Source organism: Myxocyprinus asiaticus, chromosome 1, assembly GCF_019703515.2.
Source record: "Myxocyprinus asiaticus isolate MX2 ecotype Aquarium Trade chromosome 1, UBuf_Myxa_2, whole genome shotgun sequence".
NCBI lineage: Eukaryota > Metazoa > Chordata > Actinopteri > Cypriniformes > Catostomidae > Myxocyprinus > Myxocyprinus asiaticus.
This window is the reverse complement of record NC_059344.1, coordinates 15676611-15698080: the sequence shown is the minus strand read 5'-3', so window position 1 is coordinate 15698080 and position 21470 is coordinate 15676611. Positions and strand designations below refer to the sequence as shown.

Below are 21470 nucleotides of genomic sequence, written 5' to 3'. Positions count from 1 at the left end.
TATCTCTTTGTTTGACCAAAGGCGGGGGGGGGGTTGTGCCTATTCAGGAAGCTGTTTTGAAAACAAAAGTTTAATTTTTGCAATTCTGTTAGGTGGCGCAGAAATGACATACTATGGCTTTAAAAAGTGTGATGCAAAAATGCTACATACTGTATATATTTTAAGTAAATCCAAGACATATTTTTTCAGTGTTCTCAGGTTATTTGAAAAAGACAGCAAAATTAACTAGCTGGGAGGTTTAGTTACGTTTCTGATCTTGTTTTCTCCAAACAATTGAATCTGAGTTACGATCGTTTGATGTTACAAGATAAAAAGATTTGAATTTGATCCATATTTGCTGTATGAAATAGTTTCTTATAAGACTATTCAGATTTGTTTTTGTTAAGGAGTCAAGTGAGTTACGAACACATTATCATGTCTCTGAACGCACACCAAACACTTGACTGCTTAACACCCATAAAGACTACAAAGAGAGACAGTCTAACTCATGCGTGTATGAATTTGATATCTGCCAGGCTGAAATATTTTTTTATAAAACAGTCTGACCAACTCTGTACATATGTGATCCTATGTAGGGGTTTCAGAAATCAAAGAAATGTGATCTCCGCACAGATAATGAAAACCAATGCAATTACTATCTCCATGAAGATGTCATCAAGTCTTAAAGGGATGTTTAAAATCCAAAAATGAACATTTTCTCATCATTTACTCTCCCTCATTCAATCTCAGATGTGTATAACTTTCTGTCTTCTGCAGAAAACAATCAATGATTTTTAGAAGAATATCTCAGCTCTGTAGGTCCATATAATGCAAGTGAATGGGTACCAAAACTTTGAAGCTCCAAAATGCACATAAATGCAGCATAACTCCAGTGGTTAAATCCTTGTCTTCAGAAGCGATAAGTGTGGGTGAGAAACAAAAAACTATTTAAGTCCTTTTTCACTATGAATCTCCACTTTCACTTTCACATTCTTTTATTTTTGGTGATTCACATTCTTTGTGCATATCGCCACCTACTGGGCAGGGAGGAGAATTAATAGTAAAAAATGACTTTTCTCACCCACACCTATCTTATCACTTCTGAAGACAATTATTAAACCACTGGAGTCGCATGGATTACTATTATGCTGCCCTTATGTGCTTTTTAGATCTTCAAAATTTTTGTACCCATTCACTTTGTGCTGATGTGTTGTGCAGAAGAAAGTCACACACATCTGGGATGGCATGACGGTGAGTAAATGATGAGAGATTTTTCATTTTTGGGTGAAGTCTTCCTTTAAATGGACCATTAGCAGACACACAACCAAGCTGACCAAATGTTTATTATTTAAAATTACTATGTAAATGTAAACTTGATCCAAAACAGACTGATCCAAGGTCTTTGCTCACGATTCATCGAATCAAATACGTTATCAAAGAGCCTAGAATGTGCAGACAGCCAGATAAAGACTTTTAAAATAAATGTTAATTCCTTTAGAAGGCCAAACACTTCAGCTGTCAACTTGTCAATCATTGTGATGGCACAATTATCTGACTTAAAGAATTTTGACAGTTATCTCTTCTGACATGATCCAGACTTTGGGGCACTCAAGAGAGAAAGAGAGCCCATCACAACAAGACAAGCTGGGAGAAATTAAACATGTGTGGTAAAAGCATGGTGTGCATGCCAGCAGATGCCAGAGGGCTTCCTCCACATGACATGAACTGCCCTCCACTGGCCCAGCGGGTTACAAGGCAGTAAACAAAAGCACATGCCGTGGCACCGCCACAGACACCCCACAATGAATCCATTCAACACTGAGAATCTGTAACATCCACACTGCAAGACTCGAGACAACAAACTAGAACGCGCCCATTATAATCAACGAAGTTGGCCGGACCTGCACGCGACTTCGTTGACTATAATGAATGGGTTCTAGTTTGTTGCGCGCGTCTCTTGTAGTGCACGTGAAATGTCAGAGTCATTGAGAAAAAGTGCAGAACTATAATGAAGGGCAGGCCTACGGAGGAAACTTTTTTTTTTTTTAAAGATGGCGCAATAAACTGCTGTTGTTGTTGTTGTATGTGTGTCATTAGAGGCCGAACGGCATAAAAACATACTGACAAAGCTTATGGAATAAATTATTGAATAATTTAATATATAGTAGTAAATAAACTGGCTGTGCATAAACATCCACTCACGAGAAACTGAGCACCGTCACTTACACAAACTTACCGTGGTAACCGTAAAATTCCGCCAAAATAACACCGTTAATACAGTTATTATTTCTAGACTGAAACCATTAATACATTAATATCGAATCTCCTTCAAGCTTTCTGTCATTTGAATTTCTTTTTTTTTTTTTTATGCCAGAAGTGGCTACGTACAGTTAGTGACATTAACTGTATTTTTGGTATTTCGGCGAAAACGAATCAGTGATTACACGTAATTGTTTTTTTGTTTTTTTCCGAATAAAGTTTTGACGGTAAACAACGCACAATAAAATATGTCAAATGAAAACAAGACATATCTATGTGCAACTGGCCGTTTTACTGAACTGTTTTACTATTATAGCCTACTATTATTATATAGTTACATTTGCATACTTAGACTTTTGTTGCCATCATTTTGGCCATGACTCCACACCAACATCAACAAGTCTGTAACTCTGTAATTCTGGCATCAGTAGTACTATGCAGTACTCGAGTAATTTCGGAATACATTGTACGCTTTGTATGGACACGTCCAAGCCTTTTGATTTGTCAACTCACCAAGACTATTCGTAGATCCATCCATGTCCGAGTCAAATACTCCTTATAGATCTCTAAAATATTTGATTACACGAATAAATCCCTTTGGCAGAAACGAAAGGCATTTCTCCCCATACGGTGTCAACAGCACTGCCAAGAGCTGCAGGGACACTCACACATACATGACAGCGTGCAGTCAGTGGAGGAGGCACTGATGTTTGCAGAAGTTGTTATACTGTGAAATCACGAATCCAGGAAATGAGCGGTGAGTGTTTCGCGCGGGGCAAGTGCACGAGCGCACGGGGTGGATTTGCTCCAGGAACCGCGTCCATGTAAAGTCGGTTGAGCGCGTGAGATTTCTAATTCATCCTTGTATTTGCGGAAAGCAAAACAGAAACACGTAAAGTTGTGTGTTGATGCAGTACAGTTTCCACTCCCAAACCCTAGCTCAGGACATTGCAAAACACTTAACTTTGACAGCGATGGCAGAACTTTTCACTCAATACCTCTCTGACATCTAGTGGTGATAGGGAGGAAAGCGAGGAAGGAACCAACGAGAGTCTGAAGTTATTCGTATTGTTTCAGGAGGGAAGACCAAAGGCGACGGAGCAGGAAATCATGCCGGTGCTTGTTTGAAGGAGACTTGACAGCAGAATGGGATTTGAGTGCATTCAGTGATCGTGAGCGTTGATTTAAGTATTACTTAATGTCTCTTTGCAACTTGAAATCATATATATATATATATATATATATATAGATAGATATATATATATATATATATATATATATATATATATATATATATATATCTCTCTCTCTCTCTCATATATATATATATATATAGAGAGAGAGAGAGAGAGAGAGAGAGAGAGAGAGAGAGAGAGAGAGAGAGAGAGCGAGCGAGCGAGCTGCATTTATAGAAAGTTTTATTTATAATGGTCTCAAATATATAGTTACAATTTCATTACATAAGTATTAGTTGCTATTAGAAAGTCCCATTTATAGATGCCATAAATATGTGATTACTATTTAGATGGATGGATGGATAGATAGATGGACCATAGATGAATGGCTTGAAGGACTAGATGGATAGATGGACCATAGATGAATGACTTGAAGGACTAGATAGATGGATGGCTTGAAGGACTAGATAGATAGATGGATGGATCATTAATGGCTGATGGATCATAGATGGATGATAGATAGATAGATGGATGGATCATAGATAGATAGATAGATAGATGGATGGATCATAGATGGATGATAGATAGATAGATGGGTGGATCATAGATGGATGGCTTGAAGGACTAGATAGATAGATGGATGTATCATAAATGGCTGATGGATCATAGATGGATGATAGATAGATAGATGGATGGATCATAGATAGATAGATGGATGGATCATAGATGGATGATAGATAGATAGATGGATGGATCATAGATGGATATTAGTTAGATAGATGGATGGACTGTAGATGGATGGCTTGAAGGACTAGATAGATGGATGGATGAATGGACCATAGATGGATGGCTTGAAGGACTAGATATATAGATGGATGGATCATAGATGGATGAAAGGAATAGATAGATAGATGGATGGATGGATGGATCATAGATGGATGATAGATAGATGGATGGATGGATCATAGATGGATATTAGTTAGATGGATGGATGGATCATAGATGGATGATAGATAGATGGATGGATGGATCATAGATGGATGATAGATAGATAGATGGATGGATCATAGATGGATGATAGTTAGATAGATGGATGGATCATAGATGGATGATAGATAGATGGATGGACCATAGATGGATGGCTTGAAGGACTAGATAGATAGATGGATGGACCATAGATGGATGGCTTGAAGGACTAGATAGATGGATGGATCATAGATGGATGAAAGGAATAGATAGATGGATGATGGATGGATGGCTTGAAGGACTAGATAGATGGATGGATCATAGATGGATGAAAGCAATGGATGATAGATAGATAGATAGATAGATGGCTTGAAGGACTAGATAGATAGATGGATGGATCATAGATGGATGAAAGGAATGGATGATAGATAGATGGATGGATTATAGATGGATGGCTTGAAGGACTAGATAGATTGATGTATGGATGTATGGAAGGGATAGATAGATAGATAGATAGATAGATAGATGGCTTGAAGGACTAGATAGATGGATGGATAATAGATGGATGAAAGGAATGGATGATAAATAGATGGATGGATCATAGATGGATGGCTTGAAGGACTAGATGGATGGATGGATGGATGAAAGAGATAGATAGATAGACAGACAGGTAGATATGAAAGACTGATAGAAAGATAGATGGATATGAAAGACTGATAGAAAGATGGATGAAAGGAATGAATGATAGTATAGACAGCAGAAAAGTGCAGAAAGTACTGTAAAGAGAACAGGTGTTACTGTATATTATGTCATGACATACATTTAGTAAGAGTTACATAATGTAAATTAATTATTTCAGGACATAAAATGCAGTCAAACTGGCTGACACTGATGATTTATTTTATATGATGTTTCGATTCAAGGTTTACACTGGCGCTCACTGTAATTCCAGCAGTGTGGTTAAGCATGAACGCCTCTCATCATTTGTTACGCACTCAGTGTGTTGGGTGTGTTGCACGTTTCTTGGGGACGCCTGTCCATAAATTGATCCTGCCAGGTGGAATGCGCTTGCAGACCTCTGGATCACCGCAAAGCTATGGTCAGGTATCTGCTTAGGAAAAATGCTGCTCTATGGTTTTACATATTAGTTATCATCACTGGTGTTCAATGCTCTGTGTTGTTCTTTTCAATCATTGTAAAGGTGCTGAGGCCTTTCCATTGCAGTTCATTATGCTCCATGAATCAACCAGATCGAACAGAACTCGAAAAGGCAATCGAGTTTGAGACCCAGAATAAAGACAAAACTTTGGTCACTCATGATGATTTATTCGAGCGAACTGCTAAAGATTTAAAGACCAAGGCTGATTTCAACAGGGTGGTGGATGTTTTCAACAAGAAGGACATTCGGCGACGGGGACATGTGGAGTTTATTTATGCTGCTCTAAAGAAAATGGCAGAATTTGGAGTAGAACGAGACATCACTGTTTATAACAAACTCCTGGATGTGTTTCCTAAAGAGGTGTTCGTGCCACGAAACTTTATACAGAGAATGTTCAACCACTACCCAAGACAACAGGAGTGTGGTGTGCAGCTGCTGGAGCAGATGGAGAGTTATGGTATGTGTTATACATGTATATGTACTAGAGGTAGACCAATATATCAGTTTTGCAGATTAATCGATGAACCAATTAATGCAGATTAAAATGTATTTGTTTATCTTAAATTTGCCAGGTATCATGCCGAATGTAGAGACCAAGGTTTTGCTGGCACAGATATTTGGTGAGAAGAGCCATCCCATGAGGAAGTACCAGCGTATCATGTATTGGTTTCCCAAGTTCAAGCACGCAAACCCCTATCCCATCCCACATGTACTCCCCAGCGACCCAGTGGACCTTGCTCGATTCAGTCTTACTCGCATCGCTGATGACCCAGATGCCAAAATAACAATCTATCAGGTGACTCTCTCAACTACACTAACCAGCTCTAGTCATTGAGACGTCATCAGTTACCAGCTCTTCACAAAATCGGAATTTAATGTACAATGAACTAGATTTTTTTCTGTACCATGAAAAGAAAAGCTTTTTGGCATAATAAATAGTGCTTTATTTCACTCTTTTCAGTATCCATCAACAGACATCACAAAGACAGGAGAAGAAGTCACTAGGCCTCATATTGTAGGTATGTAGCTCTAGTAGTAATAATTTATGTTTATAGTTTAAGTCACTATACAAATCAAATCAAAAGTAAAATCGTTTTTAAAACTATAGTGGCATACATTGTCTGTGACGAGTGATCTTTATTCAGTGTGTTTTACAATTGATTATGTTATACTACAGTAATAAGTTGCCCGAGTCTGTGTGTCCTATGATGATTAGGCAAGATGCGAGTGCATAAAACCCTCTGAAAGGCACAGTCACATTTAACTTGGCACGCCTAAATTCCTCGGGCGAAGAAGGTTTGGGCGGGTGTTGAGCGTGTGTGAAACCAGCAAAAAATTTATTGCCAAGCAGCCTCTTTTTAACGCTGCACTTTATACTCTGTATGATTTGAAGTTGAAAAGAAACCCGATGCTAAACTGATATCCTGATCTGTTGTGAATAGTCAGTGTAGCTGTGGACGAAGCACCGCCCACACAGAGGTCACTGCCAAAACAAGAAACTTACTACTGGTTAACGCAGCAAATCAAAGTTCACCAAACTTGAACTCCATGCAAAATCCACAAGGGTAAATTCTTTGCCACTGGAAGTCCATTGCATGAAATTCAAGATTGCGCAGATTCCCACTGAGATTCGCCTGCGGAATTTCACCTTGCGAAGATACATGTGATCACGCCTTTTAACCATGGTGAAATCACTTTAACACACCATTATTTATCATAATCAAAATGATATGTTCAACTAGGTAGGTAGAGTTTTTTCAAGAGAAACTTTGATGTTGGCTTGACAAAACTTCGACCTACCGACTGACTGATTGATTGATTCATAGTTTGTCAATATTGTATTCTTTTTACAGCCATGCCATAAATAGCCATTGTCAAGTCTGAAGCCAGTATAATAAATAATAAACAGTATTAACGATAATAATCAAAATAAACAATACTTTTGTTAAGAATTTATTAGTTTAAAGGCCTGAGTATACTTCGGTTTTCCATTTGCACACATAATGTGTGATGCAGATTTCGTCATCAGCACAGTCTGCACGGTCTGACAGTGTGGGGCCCAGATTTTCCCAACCCTTGGATGTGGTCCTCGTCTGTGCGCATCGTCAGTGCATGCGGCAGCCATCGACTGTACTAAAAGAGTATCACAATGCAGCTCTAGACGGACAGATGGTGAAAGCATGCCCCAACAGATAGTACCGGAGGGTGAGGACCGCCCACTTGATGGCCAAACACTCCTTCTCTATCGTGCTGTACTTAGTCTCCCTCAGTGAGAGTTTGTGACTTACTGTAAATAATGATGTCGTCCAGATAGGCAGCAGCGTAAGCAGCGTGCGGTCTGAGGATTCGGTCCATGAGCCGCTGAAACATAGCCAGGGCCCCAAACAAACCGAACGGAAGCCTCGCAAATTGATGTAATCCGCATGGTGTGGAAAATGCCATCTTTTCATGGGATATGGCAGTTAAGGGGATCTGCCAATATCCCTTCGTTAAATCCAGTGTCGAATAAAAGCAAGCCGCGCCTAACCGATTGAGCAGTTCATCAATCCAAGGCGCACCATTGTGTACGCATCAAATTTAGACACCGCGTTGACCTTTCTATAATCCACACAGAATCGGACTGAGCTGTCACTCTTCAGAACCAGCACCACCGGGCTGGCCCAATCACAATGGGATTCTTCTATTACCCCCACATCTAGCATGGCTTTTAATTCTTCCCAAACCACTTCTTTTTTGTGCTCAGGTAATCGGTAGGGACGATTGCGTACCACTACCCCTGAGGTCATTTTGATATGGTGCTCTATGAGATTTGTACGATCAGGAAGAGGCGAGAACACATCTGAGAACTCTCCTTACAACCTGGCAACCTCCGTGACTTGTGACGGTGAGAGGTGGTCTCCGCAAGTGACCGGGGTGACTCGATCAGTGGCTTTTAAGTTCATCTCTGGTCTGAGCTCCTCCCTCACCGGAACCACCTCGCCAAAGTCACAGGGACTGCCTCTCTCTACGGTTTTAGGAGATTGAGGTGGTAAATCTGACGTGCTCTGCCTCTATCCGTTCGTTTAACCTCATATTCGATATCCCCGACTCACAGTGTGACCTCACAGGGTCCTTGCCACTTGGCGAGAAATTTAGAGCTCGATATGGGGAGTAATACAAGAACTTTATCTCCAGGTGTAAATTCCTGTAGATGAGTACCCCTATTATACAGCCAGCTTTGACGTTCTTGAGCCTGGAGCAAATTCTCCTGTGTTAATTGCCCCAGTGTGTGGAGTTTTGCTCTCAGGTCAAGAACGTATTGAATTTCGTTTTGCTGTTTCCCTCCTCCCAATTTTCCCGTAGGACGTCGAACACGCCGCGCGGTCAACGCCCGTACAATAATTCAAATGAAGAGAACCCCGTGGAGGCTTGTGGGACCTTTCGTACTGCAAATAATAGGGGCTCGAGCCATTTGTCCCAATTTCGAGCGTCTTCGTGCATGAACTTACGAATCATATTCTTTAGTCTCTGATTAAATTGTTCGACCAAGCCATCCGTTTGGGGGTGGGAAATGCTGGTTTGAATCAATTTAATCCCCAATAATTCATACAGTTCGCATAGTGTTCATGACATAAACATAGTGCCCTGATCAGTGAGGATTTCTTTTGGAATCCCCACTCAGGAGATTATTCTGAAGAGTGCCTCCGCAACACTTTGTGCTGAGATGTTGCGCAGAGGCACTGCTCTGAACCAACACAAAGTGATGCCCGCATGCTGTCTGCTTCAATGGCCTGACGAGGTCCATCAAGGGGGCGCAATGGCACTCTTGTGGTGGCCGGTGGATTCATCAGCTGACATTCACGGCATGCTGCACACCACCTGCGAACATTCCCGTGAATGCCTGGCCAATAGAAATGGGCCATTAGACGGTTGAGTGTCTTTTCCTGCCCTAAGTGACCCGCCATCAGATTATAATGAGCCGTCTGGCATAACATTTCTCGACGGCTCTGCGGGATTAACAATTGGGTTGTATCCTCCTTTATCTGAGTGTCCTGTGTCAAACGGATATGCGCGTGCAATGTCTGGCTGGAGGTGTTGACCATCAATCACTTTCACTTGGTCAAAGGTGTGCCTAAGAGTCTCGTCTTCCGTCTGCTCCAGAGGGAAATCCCCAGCAAGGAATCCTCCCTTATTTCCTCCTGACATGGAGCTGACGTAGACGGCCCTGGCACCGCCTCCCCAGCCAGCGAATAACACACCACACCCGACACGCTTTGTTGCAGGACCCATCCACACACATTCCCCTTAATAAAGTAGTAAATGTCGGCCAATTCGTTCCCAAGATTAGTGGATGGGAGAGGCGGGAATTAACCGCAGCCTCGACACTATGTTTTTGTCCCCGAAATTGAATAGTGACCGTCACTACAGGGTAATTTTGAATATCCCCGTGCACACACCTTACCTTCACCCACCGGCTTGTATCCAAAGCCTCAGATTGAACCAAGCTTTGGTGAATGGAGGTTTGATTACAACCTGAATCCACCAAGGCTTGATATGTACCCCCTTTTATACTCACAGGTATCCGGTACACTCCTGCTCATTTGGGGTCAGGAGAGAGCGGAGAAAGTTAGGGAAAACCGGCAGGTTGAACAGGACCGGGGAATAGGAACAGGTTGAGGGGAAGGAGAGAGGGAGGGAGGAGAGAGAAAAGGAGAGCGAGAGAGAGAAGAAGAAGAGGGCTCACCGGCCCCCGAATATGCCACCAAATGGTCCTCAGCCAGCTGGATTGCCTCGATGGCACTGGACCCACTCCGCCGTCCCTTTCGGTAGCCTGCTGACGAACTGCTCCAGTACCACAAGATCATTAACAACTCTGGTGCCAGCAACCACCTTCGACAGGCATCATGGAAATGTTGGGCAAAGGCTAATGGGCGACTGGATTCGCTGAACGGCAGGGTGCTGAGCGGCAGGGTGTGGAAGCATTGCCAGTGTTGTTCCGGATTGTGGCCGACCCACTGCAAGTTGGCCTGCTTTAGGTCCACGTACTCCAGGATACTCGGAAGTTGTTGGGCCACAAGCTGTGCTTTGCCGGGCAGCAATCGGGCTGCCCACTGGGCGTTGGGCCAGCCCCACGCCTTCAGCCACCCGCTCAAGGAGCTCGATGAAGGCTTCAGGTTCATCTTGCGGCCCCATTTTCGTGAGCGTGACGTGGGACATGGCCGTGGCTGGTGTCGCTGCTGGAGTACTCCCCTGGGCCATCAGGCTCCGTAATACCTGTCGGTCCTCTGTCTGGGCTTGGAAACACTGTTCCTGCTCCACACGTAGGTCCAGGAGGGCTTGATGCTGCATCTGGTGGATGCCAGCAAGAGTCATGATGACTTCACCTAATGGCTTCCTCCTAATCCTGGGTTTTGGCACCACTGTGACAGATCTCTTGCTATTTTCTTTAAAGGAGGAAGTGGGAGCTGGATAGACAATCCAACGTGAGTTTTTATTTTCCCACTTTTCAGTGTAACATCAAACTTTACAGCATAACAGAAGTAATGGCACACATGATCACTGCTGCGTGCGTCTCACTCTCTCTCCCCTCCGGCAGTCTGGACTCCCTTTTTATCCCTCTCCAGCTCTCAGTGTAACACAGAACAGCTGTTAGATATAATTTCCCATAGGTGTCAATCCTTACTGTTCTTCCTCTCCCAGCCTCGCTCTCCACAGACATCACTTGGCCATGCCCACATCACCTAATGGGCCTTAAATGTGCTGTAAGCGATTTTAGCATTCTGAAGCTTTCACGTGACTGAGCGTTTAATTAGCCACGCCCCCTAATTCCAAAACCCCGCTCTCCAAAGATAATTTTGAGACCAAAACTGAGCAAAAGAGCAGCATTGTTTGTTCCTGTGGCTGTCAAATTCAACAGTGGCACAATAGTGCCCTCTACTTACAAACATTATGAATCATATCCTCAATGATCTGCTTCAAATGAGAACAAGCAAAATGGTTCACAGGTGAAAAGTGTCAATGTCCGCAGTCTGTGGACGCATTTTTGTTTGTTGTGTAAAATGATTTTTATTTTATTTTAAAATCTAATTTGAATAAAACTGTAACTATTTATAGAAAAACTTTATTTAAAAAAAGGAAACATAACTCATCTTGCCTATTAAACAGGTATCCAAAGTCCAGACCAGCGCTCCCTTCTGGCCAAACATAATCCCTGCAGGCCCGTGTTTGTAGAAGGCCCATTCTCACTGTGGCTCAGGAAGACTTGTGTTTATTATTACCTGCTACGGGCAGACCCTATACCACCTAATGAAAAGGTACCATAACTGAATTCATGATTTCACTTCTTATAAACTAGCACCTTTATTTGAGGAATTTTTGTATCAGATTTTGTAGTGGCATCATCTGATGGATCTGAAATTCCTGTAGGTGAAGGAAGAATTTGACCCAGAGCTTATGGGCCCCGAGCAGAGTTTCTTCTTCCCTCAGCAAGTGGAACTCGACCTGGAAAGAGACATGGGTGATGATGACAGCTTCGATGTGGATGATGGTGAGACTCATGATTCAGTTGTGCACATGCATGCAAGCAGTGGCCCAAACATTTTTTGGCCACTTCAGCCTCACTTAAAGGAGCAGTATGTATTGTTTACTGTACTAAAGCATAAAATTATCATAATATGTTATCAGAGGTTTAGGAAACATGCTACGTTGAAATACTGGCTTCTCCGAAAACAGTATATTCTACTTTGAAATGTCCATTCCGGGCCAGAATTTCTGTTTGTGTTTTGGCCTGTGTGATCCCACCCACTGCCCATTTCCCAATATTATTTTGACACCCTGGGTTGCCAGATTTGAAATAAGTTAGCGGGCAAACACAGCGCACTGCAGCCATGGAAGCCAGCAATACATCTAGCTAACATTGACAGAGTTATACAAAATCCACATGAGCTGGTTTATAATTTGCAAACAATAAAAATATTGCAAACGTATACATTAGCTGATCAGTCAACTTGTAAGGCTTGTCGCTTGCCATTGTCAGTTTGCTCTTTCCTGTTGCGTGTCCTCAACCTGGAAACCCCCGTGAGCTTCGAGTCTGGAGAGGAGGGGGCGGGGGAGACAACGCTCTCCAATATTTTGAATTTGGAATGCAGTACCCACTTTAAACGGCTGATGTCAATGTTACATATTGCTCCTTTAACAATGAGTGTTGCATTGCATTAAATAACATACGTCATGACATGTCAACTTGGATTGAATTAAATTAATTGGATATGGCAAATTATAGACAATGGTTATGCTTAGACCCTTATAAATTGTCTGTCTTCATTCATTCTTGTGCAGTGGAAGAGGGGCTGGTTTATGCCATGTGTATGGCAGGTCAGGGTGACCAAGCTACTCTGGCTCAATGGATTTCTGGTCTTCAGGAAACATGTCCCATGTTGGGCCAGATACCTACAGTCTTCCGTCTAGAATCTGGACCTAGAGAATTACAAACCTCATCAGATGCTCAGCAAAACCCCGAGCAGAAGCCTGAGCTGGGACTTGAAACAGATCATTTTATCGAGGAGGAACCACTGCACTCACAAGGAGTGAAACAGTGAGAGTTTAGTATTTCACAATGCCAATGGATGCTTGTGTTTTATCAGGACCCCACCTCAAAGAAGATCTACTGCACTGTGGTAGATGCACTTGAATCAGATCTGAGGAAGCTCATATTTAGTTTAGTAAGCATATTCTGCCATGTTTTACCAATCTGACACAGCGTATTTGAATTGAAGGTCTGACAGATGTCTTCAAGAAAGGGATCTTATCCATTTGACACAAACTTTCAAGTAAAAAGTTCATAGTATTACAGCATTGTGTTTTTTTTTTAGTTGTACAGGCAATGACAATTGTGATGAGATGACCTGTGATTAGAGATTGATATACATTATGCGAAGTTGCTCTAAGAAAATCACACCACTGCCTTTGGCGTGCTCAGATATGTAATAAACTGATCCAACAGTGCAATAAAATATGCATTACTCCATGATTTTGTTTTGTGGGCAGTTTTGTAAAATGAAAAATGTTTGCAGTCCCTTAGTACTTTTGAGATAATAAAGCACTAGTATTTGGGGTGGGGGTAGTGAACAACGAACTAGATGGCATACCAGGGACCCTCTCCCGAGTGCCATGAAGAAAAGTGCCCACATTTTGATTGTTAGTCGACCATGATCCAAACAAATGGCACCAGCCATCAGATAAAGCTGTTCGGATACCTGCCAGACACCCCTTACGGGGCAGTAAGTCCCCACATCCATCTCCAAATTGTAAGGGACTTCTCACTGGTCCGAGGGTGGTTTCTTATTGACAAAATTGTCTGCCACATCTTAACTCCCATCCTAAGGTTTAAGCTAAGATGCCCATAAAAGTTCCTCAGGACCTCCAGATGCAGCATGTAAATAAAAATTCTGTTTACTCGCCGACATGTTTCAAATCCATTTGACTTCCTTTCTTTCGTGAAACATAAAAGTATATGTACGGCAGAATGCTATTCATATACAGTATAATTGCATCTTTATTCCATACAATAAAAGTGAATGGTGACTGAGGCAGTCAGTCACCAACAGTAACACCTCCTTTTGTGTTCCATGGAAGAAAGATACTCATATGGGTTTGGAATTATATGAGGTTGAATAAATGAGGTCAATTAAATTTTTGTGTGAACCCTTTACGATTAATAAAATTAAAGATTATGGAAAATTAAAGTTCAGTAAATCAATAATGAAACACAAAGTACAAAAAGATCTCAAAATGATATATAATATGCAGTGCAACAAAAATGTATCATAAGAAAACAATTCATATAACAACATACAGAAACAGAAATACTGAAGAAAAAACAAACAATCAAAAATGTAAGATTCTCAGATTATAGAGTAACATTCCAATTGTGTGTTTTATAGACTGATCTTACATTGCTCCATACCCCATTTACAACTACTAAAATGTTTTGGATATTACCAGTTTTTAAGAGTATGTTTAAGAACACTAGGTATTGCATCAGCAAGAAATGAGATGAATCAACTTTTCAATATTGTCCTATCACTAAGGAAGATATTAATCTGTTATATATGACTATAACAAAACCCCTGAAACTGAAGTACAAAATAAAAATTAAAGATGAATGTGAAACATTTATCCATTTGTATTTTTTATATTTTAGATCAAAGCAGGCTTCTGTGGAAAACAAATAATACAAATGTTCTACTGCTACATTTGCCTTAGTGTTAACTAAAGCAAGACCACCCAAAAAAAGAAAAGAAAAAAGTTGTATTCCATGGTTCAACTCTAGTCTATGATGGCAGTTAATTGAGTAGAATAAATGGGATGGTCTCATACAAGATCAGTTCTGTGTCAGCACTTCCAAAGGTCTTTAGTGTTACGACTGCAACATAAAACTGGAACACAAAATAAATGTATTTTTAAAAATGGTTACAAACACCACAGTGGAAGCAACAACTTCAGGGGTGAGTATAAGCCAAAACAACAAAATTCCCACACTAACTCCTGACAAACAACTAACTAAACTAACAAAAAAAAGATAATTAAAATACAATAAACACCCATACTCCCTGACTAACACAAAACAGGAGGAAAAGGATACATACAAAAGAAAATGGCACCCACCCCATACAGCTTTCCACAGGTGAACTGGCTATTTACAATATTTACACAATTATAAACAAAAGTAGGTAGACAAACAATATCAACACAAGCACAACAATGTTATTTTCAACAGTCAGAACAACACAGCAAGCAGTCAAGCAAGCAAACAACAGCACACTTCAACAAACACTCTTAACACACCCCTGTAGGTGTGGTGGTCTCTTTCATACTCCTGTCTCTTGGGCCACACCAATCACAGGTGGAGATCAATCCTGGCTGGTCCAATCCTGTGAAAGGTGGAGACAGGAGAGCAAGAGAGAGAGAGAGAGAGAGAGAGAACATTGGTCTTTGAAGCCTGCCACTTTCTGTCCAAGCACTTAGTCTGTACTATCAACCTTCATTTCAATCTTGCTAGGGCAGTTGGCACTCTGATATGAAAAAACAAAAAAGTAATTTATTTTTTAGAAGTAGGCTGAACTCATCAAATGTGAGTATATGGCACAAAGGTGCCCCACATATTGCCCAACAGGCTGCTGGGCAATATGCAGGGCACCTTTCTCCAGTTGGCGCAAATATGTCAGAGCTCTCCGTTACCTGTGGAAGCCTGCTTTGCTGCCAAAGCTGATTGGAGATGAAGTGCTCTCGGACAGCCACCTGTTTATCCCAGGCATCAAGAATGCCCTGATGCTCCTGCTCTCCCAATGAGAGTGTATTGGGATGTCCCTCTTCGATGTGAGCCTTCACTCCATGCACACTGAGGGAGTACTGCTGCTCTCCGCAAACCATACACACCAACAGTGGGTTGACAGGGTCGAAGTCCATGAGGTAGACATTTCTCCACTCTGCCTGTGATAACGGTCCCTCAGGGGCATCATTGTCGGGTGCAAAGCTTGATTCCTCTTCAAATAGATGTTAATAATGTCAGTAAACATATAAGTCAGTGAGTATGTTTACATGAACAGCAATACACTTATAACTACCAAATATCAGCGAGAAATCCGACAATGCAAGAAAATTGTTTACTTGAAATCATTGGGTTATTCTCTGCTTTTGACATCAAAACAAACACCCATGCACACAGCACTTGTGCACATTGGACTAACTGGTAAAAGTGTTGGTAAAGGGGTTTAGATGCCAAATGAAAATGGGGGAATGGGCAAAAATCTATGTGTGGCAATCAGTTTACAATTAAACTGTTTATGTTTACCTTATCCCGATAATGGAACGCTGATTAAGGCATTTACATGACCACACATGTCGGCCTATTGAGCATAAATGTTGTCAGAACATGCATGTACACTCGCTCAATGACTTAATTTAATCTGGAATAAATAAACTGTAAATTGTATGGCACATTGAAATGGTATGTCTTAGAAAATTAATTGATCTACTGTACCTTTGAGTCCAGTTTGACATGGCTCTGCTATATAGCCTAGGTGGTCCTCTGATTTTATGCTGTTTAGAAAATGAACTAGTAACATTTATTTTGACACTTAAATAAGACATGGGACATTTAAGCCAATTTCTTAATATAAACAATCACTATCCTAGTTTTTATTTTTTATATATCCTAGTACTTACCTCAGAACTTCTAAGCAGAAGCTGGTGTTGTTGTGACCCTATAGAGATTCAAAAATTACAGTATAAGCATTACATAAGTTGAATTACTCAATGTCCTAACAGCAAGTGTAGCCAATGCATAACAACAAATCTTTAACTCTATTATGCAGTCAGAAGTTAAAATGGCTAGAGTTTGTGAAATCCAAGAACCTATCGAATCCAGCAGCTCCAATCCATCTTATTGGCTGATCACTATGCTACTTCTGAAGTTGGCCTAACAAATTCTTCATGATTTCCCATATCTCTATCATATTCTAGTGTATAAATATGACTGAGGTTCCCAGGGGCCAAAGGGGCCACAGACAGGGCCTCTGTGCACTGCCCTAATTTAAAAGAGCCCACCCCCATGATGCAGAGATAGGTCTGGGGCAGTCTCAGCCTCAGGTGGCATGCCCACGGACTGCCCACAGTCCGTGCACTGATGCACATAGTACACAGAATTGAAAACCGCTTTCTCTATCAACTCAGGATTTCCACAAACCCAGTGTGCATTGGTCTTTATCAGTCAAGAAACAAAGTATGTTTATAAGTTCCAACACTGCAACAATGAGTGCTTCAGAGGAGCAACTAGTTACTGCATTTTTAAAAGTTTGCGAAATTCACAACATCAAAACTTTAAGACATTCATGAGTTTTGTTTGAGGCACTTAGTGGAACGTAAATGGGATATTTTTTCACGTTTACGAATGGGATATGGGAAAAGTGTTATTTTCCAAGCTTAGTCTACCATTTTCCAAAACATGGTTGGATTCCCAAGTAATCCTATTTTGTTAGTTGTGTGTCCTTTCATATCAATAAGGGAAAATCAGGTGAAGTACTTTACAGACAAGGGAATATCTGCAGCTAACACACATAAAGATAATAATACCAACAATAACATTGCAGCCGGCGGACTATTCAGCCTGCATTCGGATCACCCAAAAAAGTGGAGAGACATGCTCCAAACAGAAGTCTACCATGAGCGATTTATAGGAATGGCAGTTGACGAAGTGCACAGCATTGAGCAATGGTAAGATATCGTTTTCATAGTTCTATTACCGGGGTGGTTGTCTTCAAAGCTTTCTTTTCATTGACCCATTTAATCCCAAATTTGCTAAGTGGGCACAAGTTGTTTGCATCATGGATAGCTCAATGAAAAAAAAATTACTTTTCTATAATTTTTTTTAATGAAAGTGTTTTTGAATGATCTCTCATGCCAGTCTTTAATGAACTTGCAGGCCAAATGTATGGTTGCACACCAGATTGTTATTGTAGCTGAATCATTGTTAGATTTATCTGCCCCTTCCTGTGACGTTGAACAAAACAAACCGTGATTGGTCACTTTACATGTCAGACAGACAGCCTCTTCCTGTCTAACTAGGCAGTTCTTAGCCAACTGAAGCTGCTATAGAGACTAGGTCTGGGGTTCCCAATGGAGCCTGTGAACACTGCCCCACACCCATTTTTCTATGTTACTCTGGTGCTGAGGTATGGTTGGGGCCCCAAGTTAAAAAAGCACTCCCCCACATCTCTATAATATTCTGGTGCCTAGATATCCCTGGGGCTACCTTTGGGGCCTGTGAACAGTGCTCCAAGTCAAAAGAGCCCTCCCCCATGTTAATTTGATATTCTGGTGCTAATATATCCCTGGGACCCACATGTCAAAAGATCCCCTTCCCCATAATGTCTCTATGATATTATGGTGCCTAAATATCCCTGGGGCCCCACAAGGGCCTCTGCACACTGCCCCAATTCAAAAGACCCCCCCCACACCAATGTTTCTATGTTAATGTTTGGCTGAGTGGCGCCATGCGAGGGTCGGACGTGTGAACGGCGAGCTCTGCGCACTTTGCTAGTTTTAATACTTTTTATGTCATAAACCGGTGAGATATATAAAGCAGAGAGAGTCTTTTTCTATTATTCCCTCAGTGAAATCTGCTGGTTGTGAAATATTTACCTCGGCCATTGATATTAATAATGCTTTTAAAGAATTCTATCTTGATCTCTATAGTTCCACATCTTCATCTACTGATGAAGATATTAGAAACATTGTGGATCTCCCTAAACTGACGACTGAGCAAAAAAATTCTCTTGATTCTGAGATAACTTTGGAGGAGCTTGGCAAGGTAATTAAGGCCTTACCTGTAGGCAAGATGGATTTGCCGCGGAATTTTTTTTTTAGATCTTATGCTACAGAACTGGCTCCACTTTTGCTAGAAGTTTATATGGAATCATTAAAGAATGGAAAGCTTTCACCAACCATGACACAAGCCCGGATTAGTCTGATTCTTAAAAAGGACAAAGATTCAAGCGAGTGTACGAGTTACCGTCCAATTTCCCTGATCCAGCTAGATGTAAACATATGTCACAAATTTTGGCTAACCGATTATGACCTCTCTTATAGATCAGGTGGGGTTTATTCGGAGCCGCAGCACTTCTGATAACATCAGGCATCTCATCAATATCATGTGAATGATCACATGGTGAATGATCAGACTCCAGACACTGCCATCTCACTTGACACCGAAAAAGCGTTTGATATGGTAGAATGGGATTATTTTTTTTAAGATTTTGGAAATATACGGGGTCGGGAATACTTTTATTGGATGGATAAAGTTACTTTATAGACACACGGTAGCGGCGGTACAAACAAATGGATTAATTTCAGATTATTTTACTCTGGACAGGGGCACCCGGCAGGGTTGCCCGCTTTCACCATTATTGTTCTGTCTTGCCCTAGAACCATTAGCAGCCGCGATAAGAAAGGAAAATGATCTTCCAGGGGTGGTGGCGGGAGGTATGGCACATAAGCTTTTGCTTTACGCAGATAATATTTATTTACTTGTCCTCCGACCCTACTAGATCTATGCCTTGCCTCCACAGAATTATTCATTCCTTTTCTAAGTTCTCAGGATACAGAGTCAGTTGGTCTAAATCCGAAGCTTTGGCTCTGACAGCGTACTGCCCAGTAATGGCTTTTCAGCCGGGTGACTTCCAGTGGCCCAAACAGGGCATTAAGTATTTGGGCATTTTATTCCCAGCAAATTTGTGTGATTTAGTTAGTTAATTTTGACCCCTTAATAAAAAAATTGAGTGATGTGGGCAGGTGGGCTTCATTACATTTATTTATGATTGGGAAAGTTAATGTTATTAAAATGAATTGTATTCCAAAATTCAACTACCTGCAACAATCTCTCCCTGTAGATGTCCCCCTCTCTTATTTCAAGCAATTTGATAGCATAGCAAAATCCTTAATTTGGAATGGTAAGCGTCCCAGATTACATTTCAATAAGCTGCATAGGCCGATTGACAAAGGTGGGTTAGGCCTACACAAGATTTTGTTTTATTATTATGCATTTGGTCTCAGACTTTTGGCTCATTGGTCACTTCCACCTGAGAGAGCCCCTCCCTGGTTTTGTAGTGAACAGGAATTTCTTGCCCCTATTTCACCATTGCAAAGCCTATTAAACTAACTGGAGAAGTTACACCCCGTTATCTCGCATTTGCACTCGGTATGGACAAAAGTATCCAGAGTATTTAAATCGGACATTTATTTAAAATGTTGCCTTGAGTATATGGCTGAACCCAAAATTATGTATTAATATGTCCCCTTTCTGCTGGACAGAGTGGATTGAGAGGGAGGTTAATACGCTCGGTGACCTATATGAGAGTGGAGTGTTGAGATCCTTTGAAAATATAGTTCAATATTTTGGGATTCTTTATGTATTTATAGCTGCGCCACCTGCTTTGTACTATTCTTGGGAGTAGCATACACCCCCCTAAAGCGGCAGATACTCTGGAAGTGGTGATTACCGCATTTGGAAAAGGCCATGAGGCATCAGTGTAAAATCTTAAATACACTGTAGTACATAATTTCTATTGGACCCCCTCTAGATTGTATAGGCTTGGTCTTAAAGACACACCCACCTGCTGGCAATGCCAATCAGAAGATGGGGACACAACCCATGTTTTTTGGTGGTGTGTTAAGATACAAGAATTTTGGTTGAGGGTTCAGAGTTTTATGTGTGACATATTGGGTTCTCAAATCTCATTTTGCCCCAGACTCTGTATTTTAGGCGATGGGGCGGTCATTGATGTAGGGGATACGTACATGAAGAATTGGGTCCTGGCCGGTGTTATGATTGGCAGTCAGGTCATCCTTAGGGGATGGAAGTTGGCTGGAGCGCCCTCATTTCGTGAGTGGTACGCGGAGATGGGCAGGGTAGCAACATTTGAAGATTTGTCACATAGAAGGCTAGGCAACACAGATCTCTTCAACAAGAAATGGGGCAGCTATTTAGCCTATTTAGAAGGCTCTCGGGTAGGGGCAGTGGAGGGAGACTTGTTGTTTTAAATGTGTGTGTTGTAACCTTTTTGTTTTTGAACGTATAATTTATATATTTCTAAATATTTTCTACTGTTTTATTGTCTGCTTGTATGTCATTGTCAATTGGCATTTGACCACTGGGTTGTCTGTTTGTGTTGGGTGTGGGGGTTAATGTTCAGGGGGAAGGGTTGTAAATTTATATAATGTGACTCCAAATATTCTGTTGTTTTTTTTTATTATTTGTTATATGGAATCAATAAAATTGTTAATAACAAAAATTAATCTGGTGCTGAGGTATGGTTGGGGCCCAAGTTAAAAGAGACCTCCCCCACATCTCTGTGCTATTCTGATGCCTAGATATCCCTGGGGCCCCACATGATAGC

At 41.2% G+C, this 21470-nt stretch overlaps 3 protein-coding genes across 13 annotated transcripts in view; 1 reads left to right on the top strand and 2 right to left on the bottom strand.

Annotated features, from left to right (window-relative positions):
• LOC127422134 (echinoderm microtubule-associated protein-like 3) overlaps positions 1-2929 on the bottom strand; it is a 47723-nt gene extending 44794 nt beyond the window's left edge. The window contains exon 1 of one of the 2 annotated variants that reach the window (XM_051665503.1): positions 2752-2929. In XM_051665503.1, coding sequence (XP_051521463.1) covers positions 2752-2776 — 25 coding nt within the window. In that variant the 5' untranslated portion in view covers positions 2777-2929. The remainder of the gene's footprint in view (positions 1-2751) is intronic. The other variant, XM_051665564.1, reaches the window with a different exon arrangement.
• A 356-nt stretch (positions 2930-3285) lies between these two features.
• On the top strand, positions 3286-13543 carry LOC127422259 (evolutionarily conserved signaling intermediate in Toll pathway, mitochondrial-like). Of its 4 annotated transcripts, none has more exons than XM_051665692.1 (8): positions 3286-3410; positions 5303-5483; positions 5581-5995; positions 6111-6334; positions 6500-6557; positions 11683-11831; positions 11944-12064; positions 12856-13543. In XM_051665692.1, exons 2-8 carry the CDS (start codon positions 5346-5348, stop codon positions 13113-13115), a joined length of 1365 nt encoding a protein of 454 aa, XP_051521652.1. In that variant the 5' UTR covers positions 3286-3410; positions 5303-5345; the 3' UTR covers positions 13116-13543. The 4 variants fall into 4 exon arrangements, with proteins under 4 accessions (XP_051521652.1, XP_051521732.1, XP_051521814.1 ...); XM_051665772.1 differs by having other exon boundaries at positions 3344-3426; XM_051665854.1 differs by lacking the exon at positions 3286-3410 and having other exon boundaries at positions 3615-5483.
• A 99-nt stretch (positions 13544-13642) lies between these two features.
• LOC127421828 (uncharacterized) overlaps positions 13643-21470 on the bottom strand; it is a 28176-nt gene continuing 20348 nt past the window's right edge. For 2 of the 7 annotated variants that reach the window (XM_051665025.1, XM_051665109.1), the window contains exons 4-7: positions 16744-16781; positions 16559-16617; positions 15757-16061; positions 13643-15449 (exon numbers count right to left, since the gene is read on the bottom strand). In XM_051665025.1, coding sequence (XP_051520985.1) covers positions 15429-15449; positions 15757-16061; positions 16559-16617; positions 16744-16781 — 423 coding nt within the window. In that variant the 3' untranslated portion in view covers positions 13643-15428. Of the gene's footprint in view, positions 15450-15756; positions 16782-21470 lie in introns of those variants that run through there. The other 5 variants (XM_051665188.1, XR_007894134.1, XR_007894137.1 and 2 more) reach the window with 5 other exon arrangements.

What these genes read in the sequence shown, in the direction of transcription:
- LOC127422259 (XM_051665692.1), top strand. Translation starts at nt 5,346, where the DNA reads ATGAACGCCTCTCATCATTTGTTACGCACTCAGTGTGTTGGGTGTGTT. An exon ending in GGAGCAGATGGAGAGTTATG is followed by an intron (nt 5,996 to 6,110) that starts GTATGTGTTATA and finishes TAAATTTGCCAG; the next exon opens with GTATCATGCCGAATGTAGAG. An exon ending in CAGCTTCGATGTGGATGATG is followed by an intron (nt 12,065 to 12,855) that starts GTGAGACTCATG and finishes ATTCTTGTGCAG; the next exon opens with TGGAAGAGGGGCTGGTTTAT.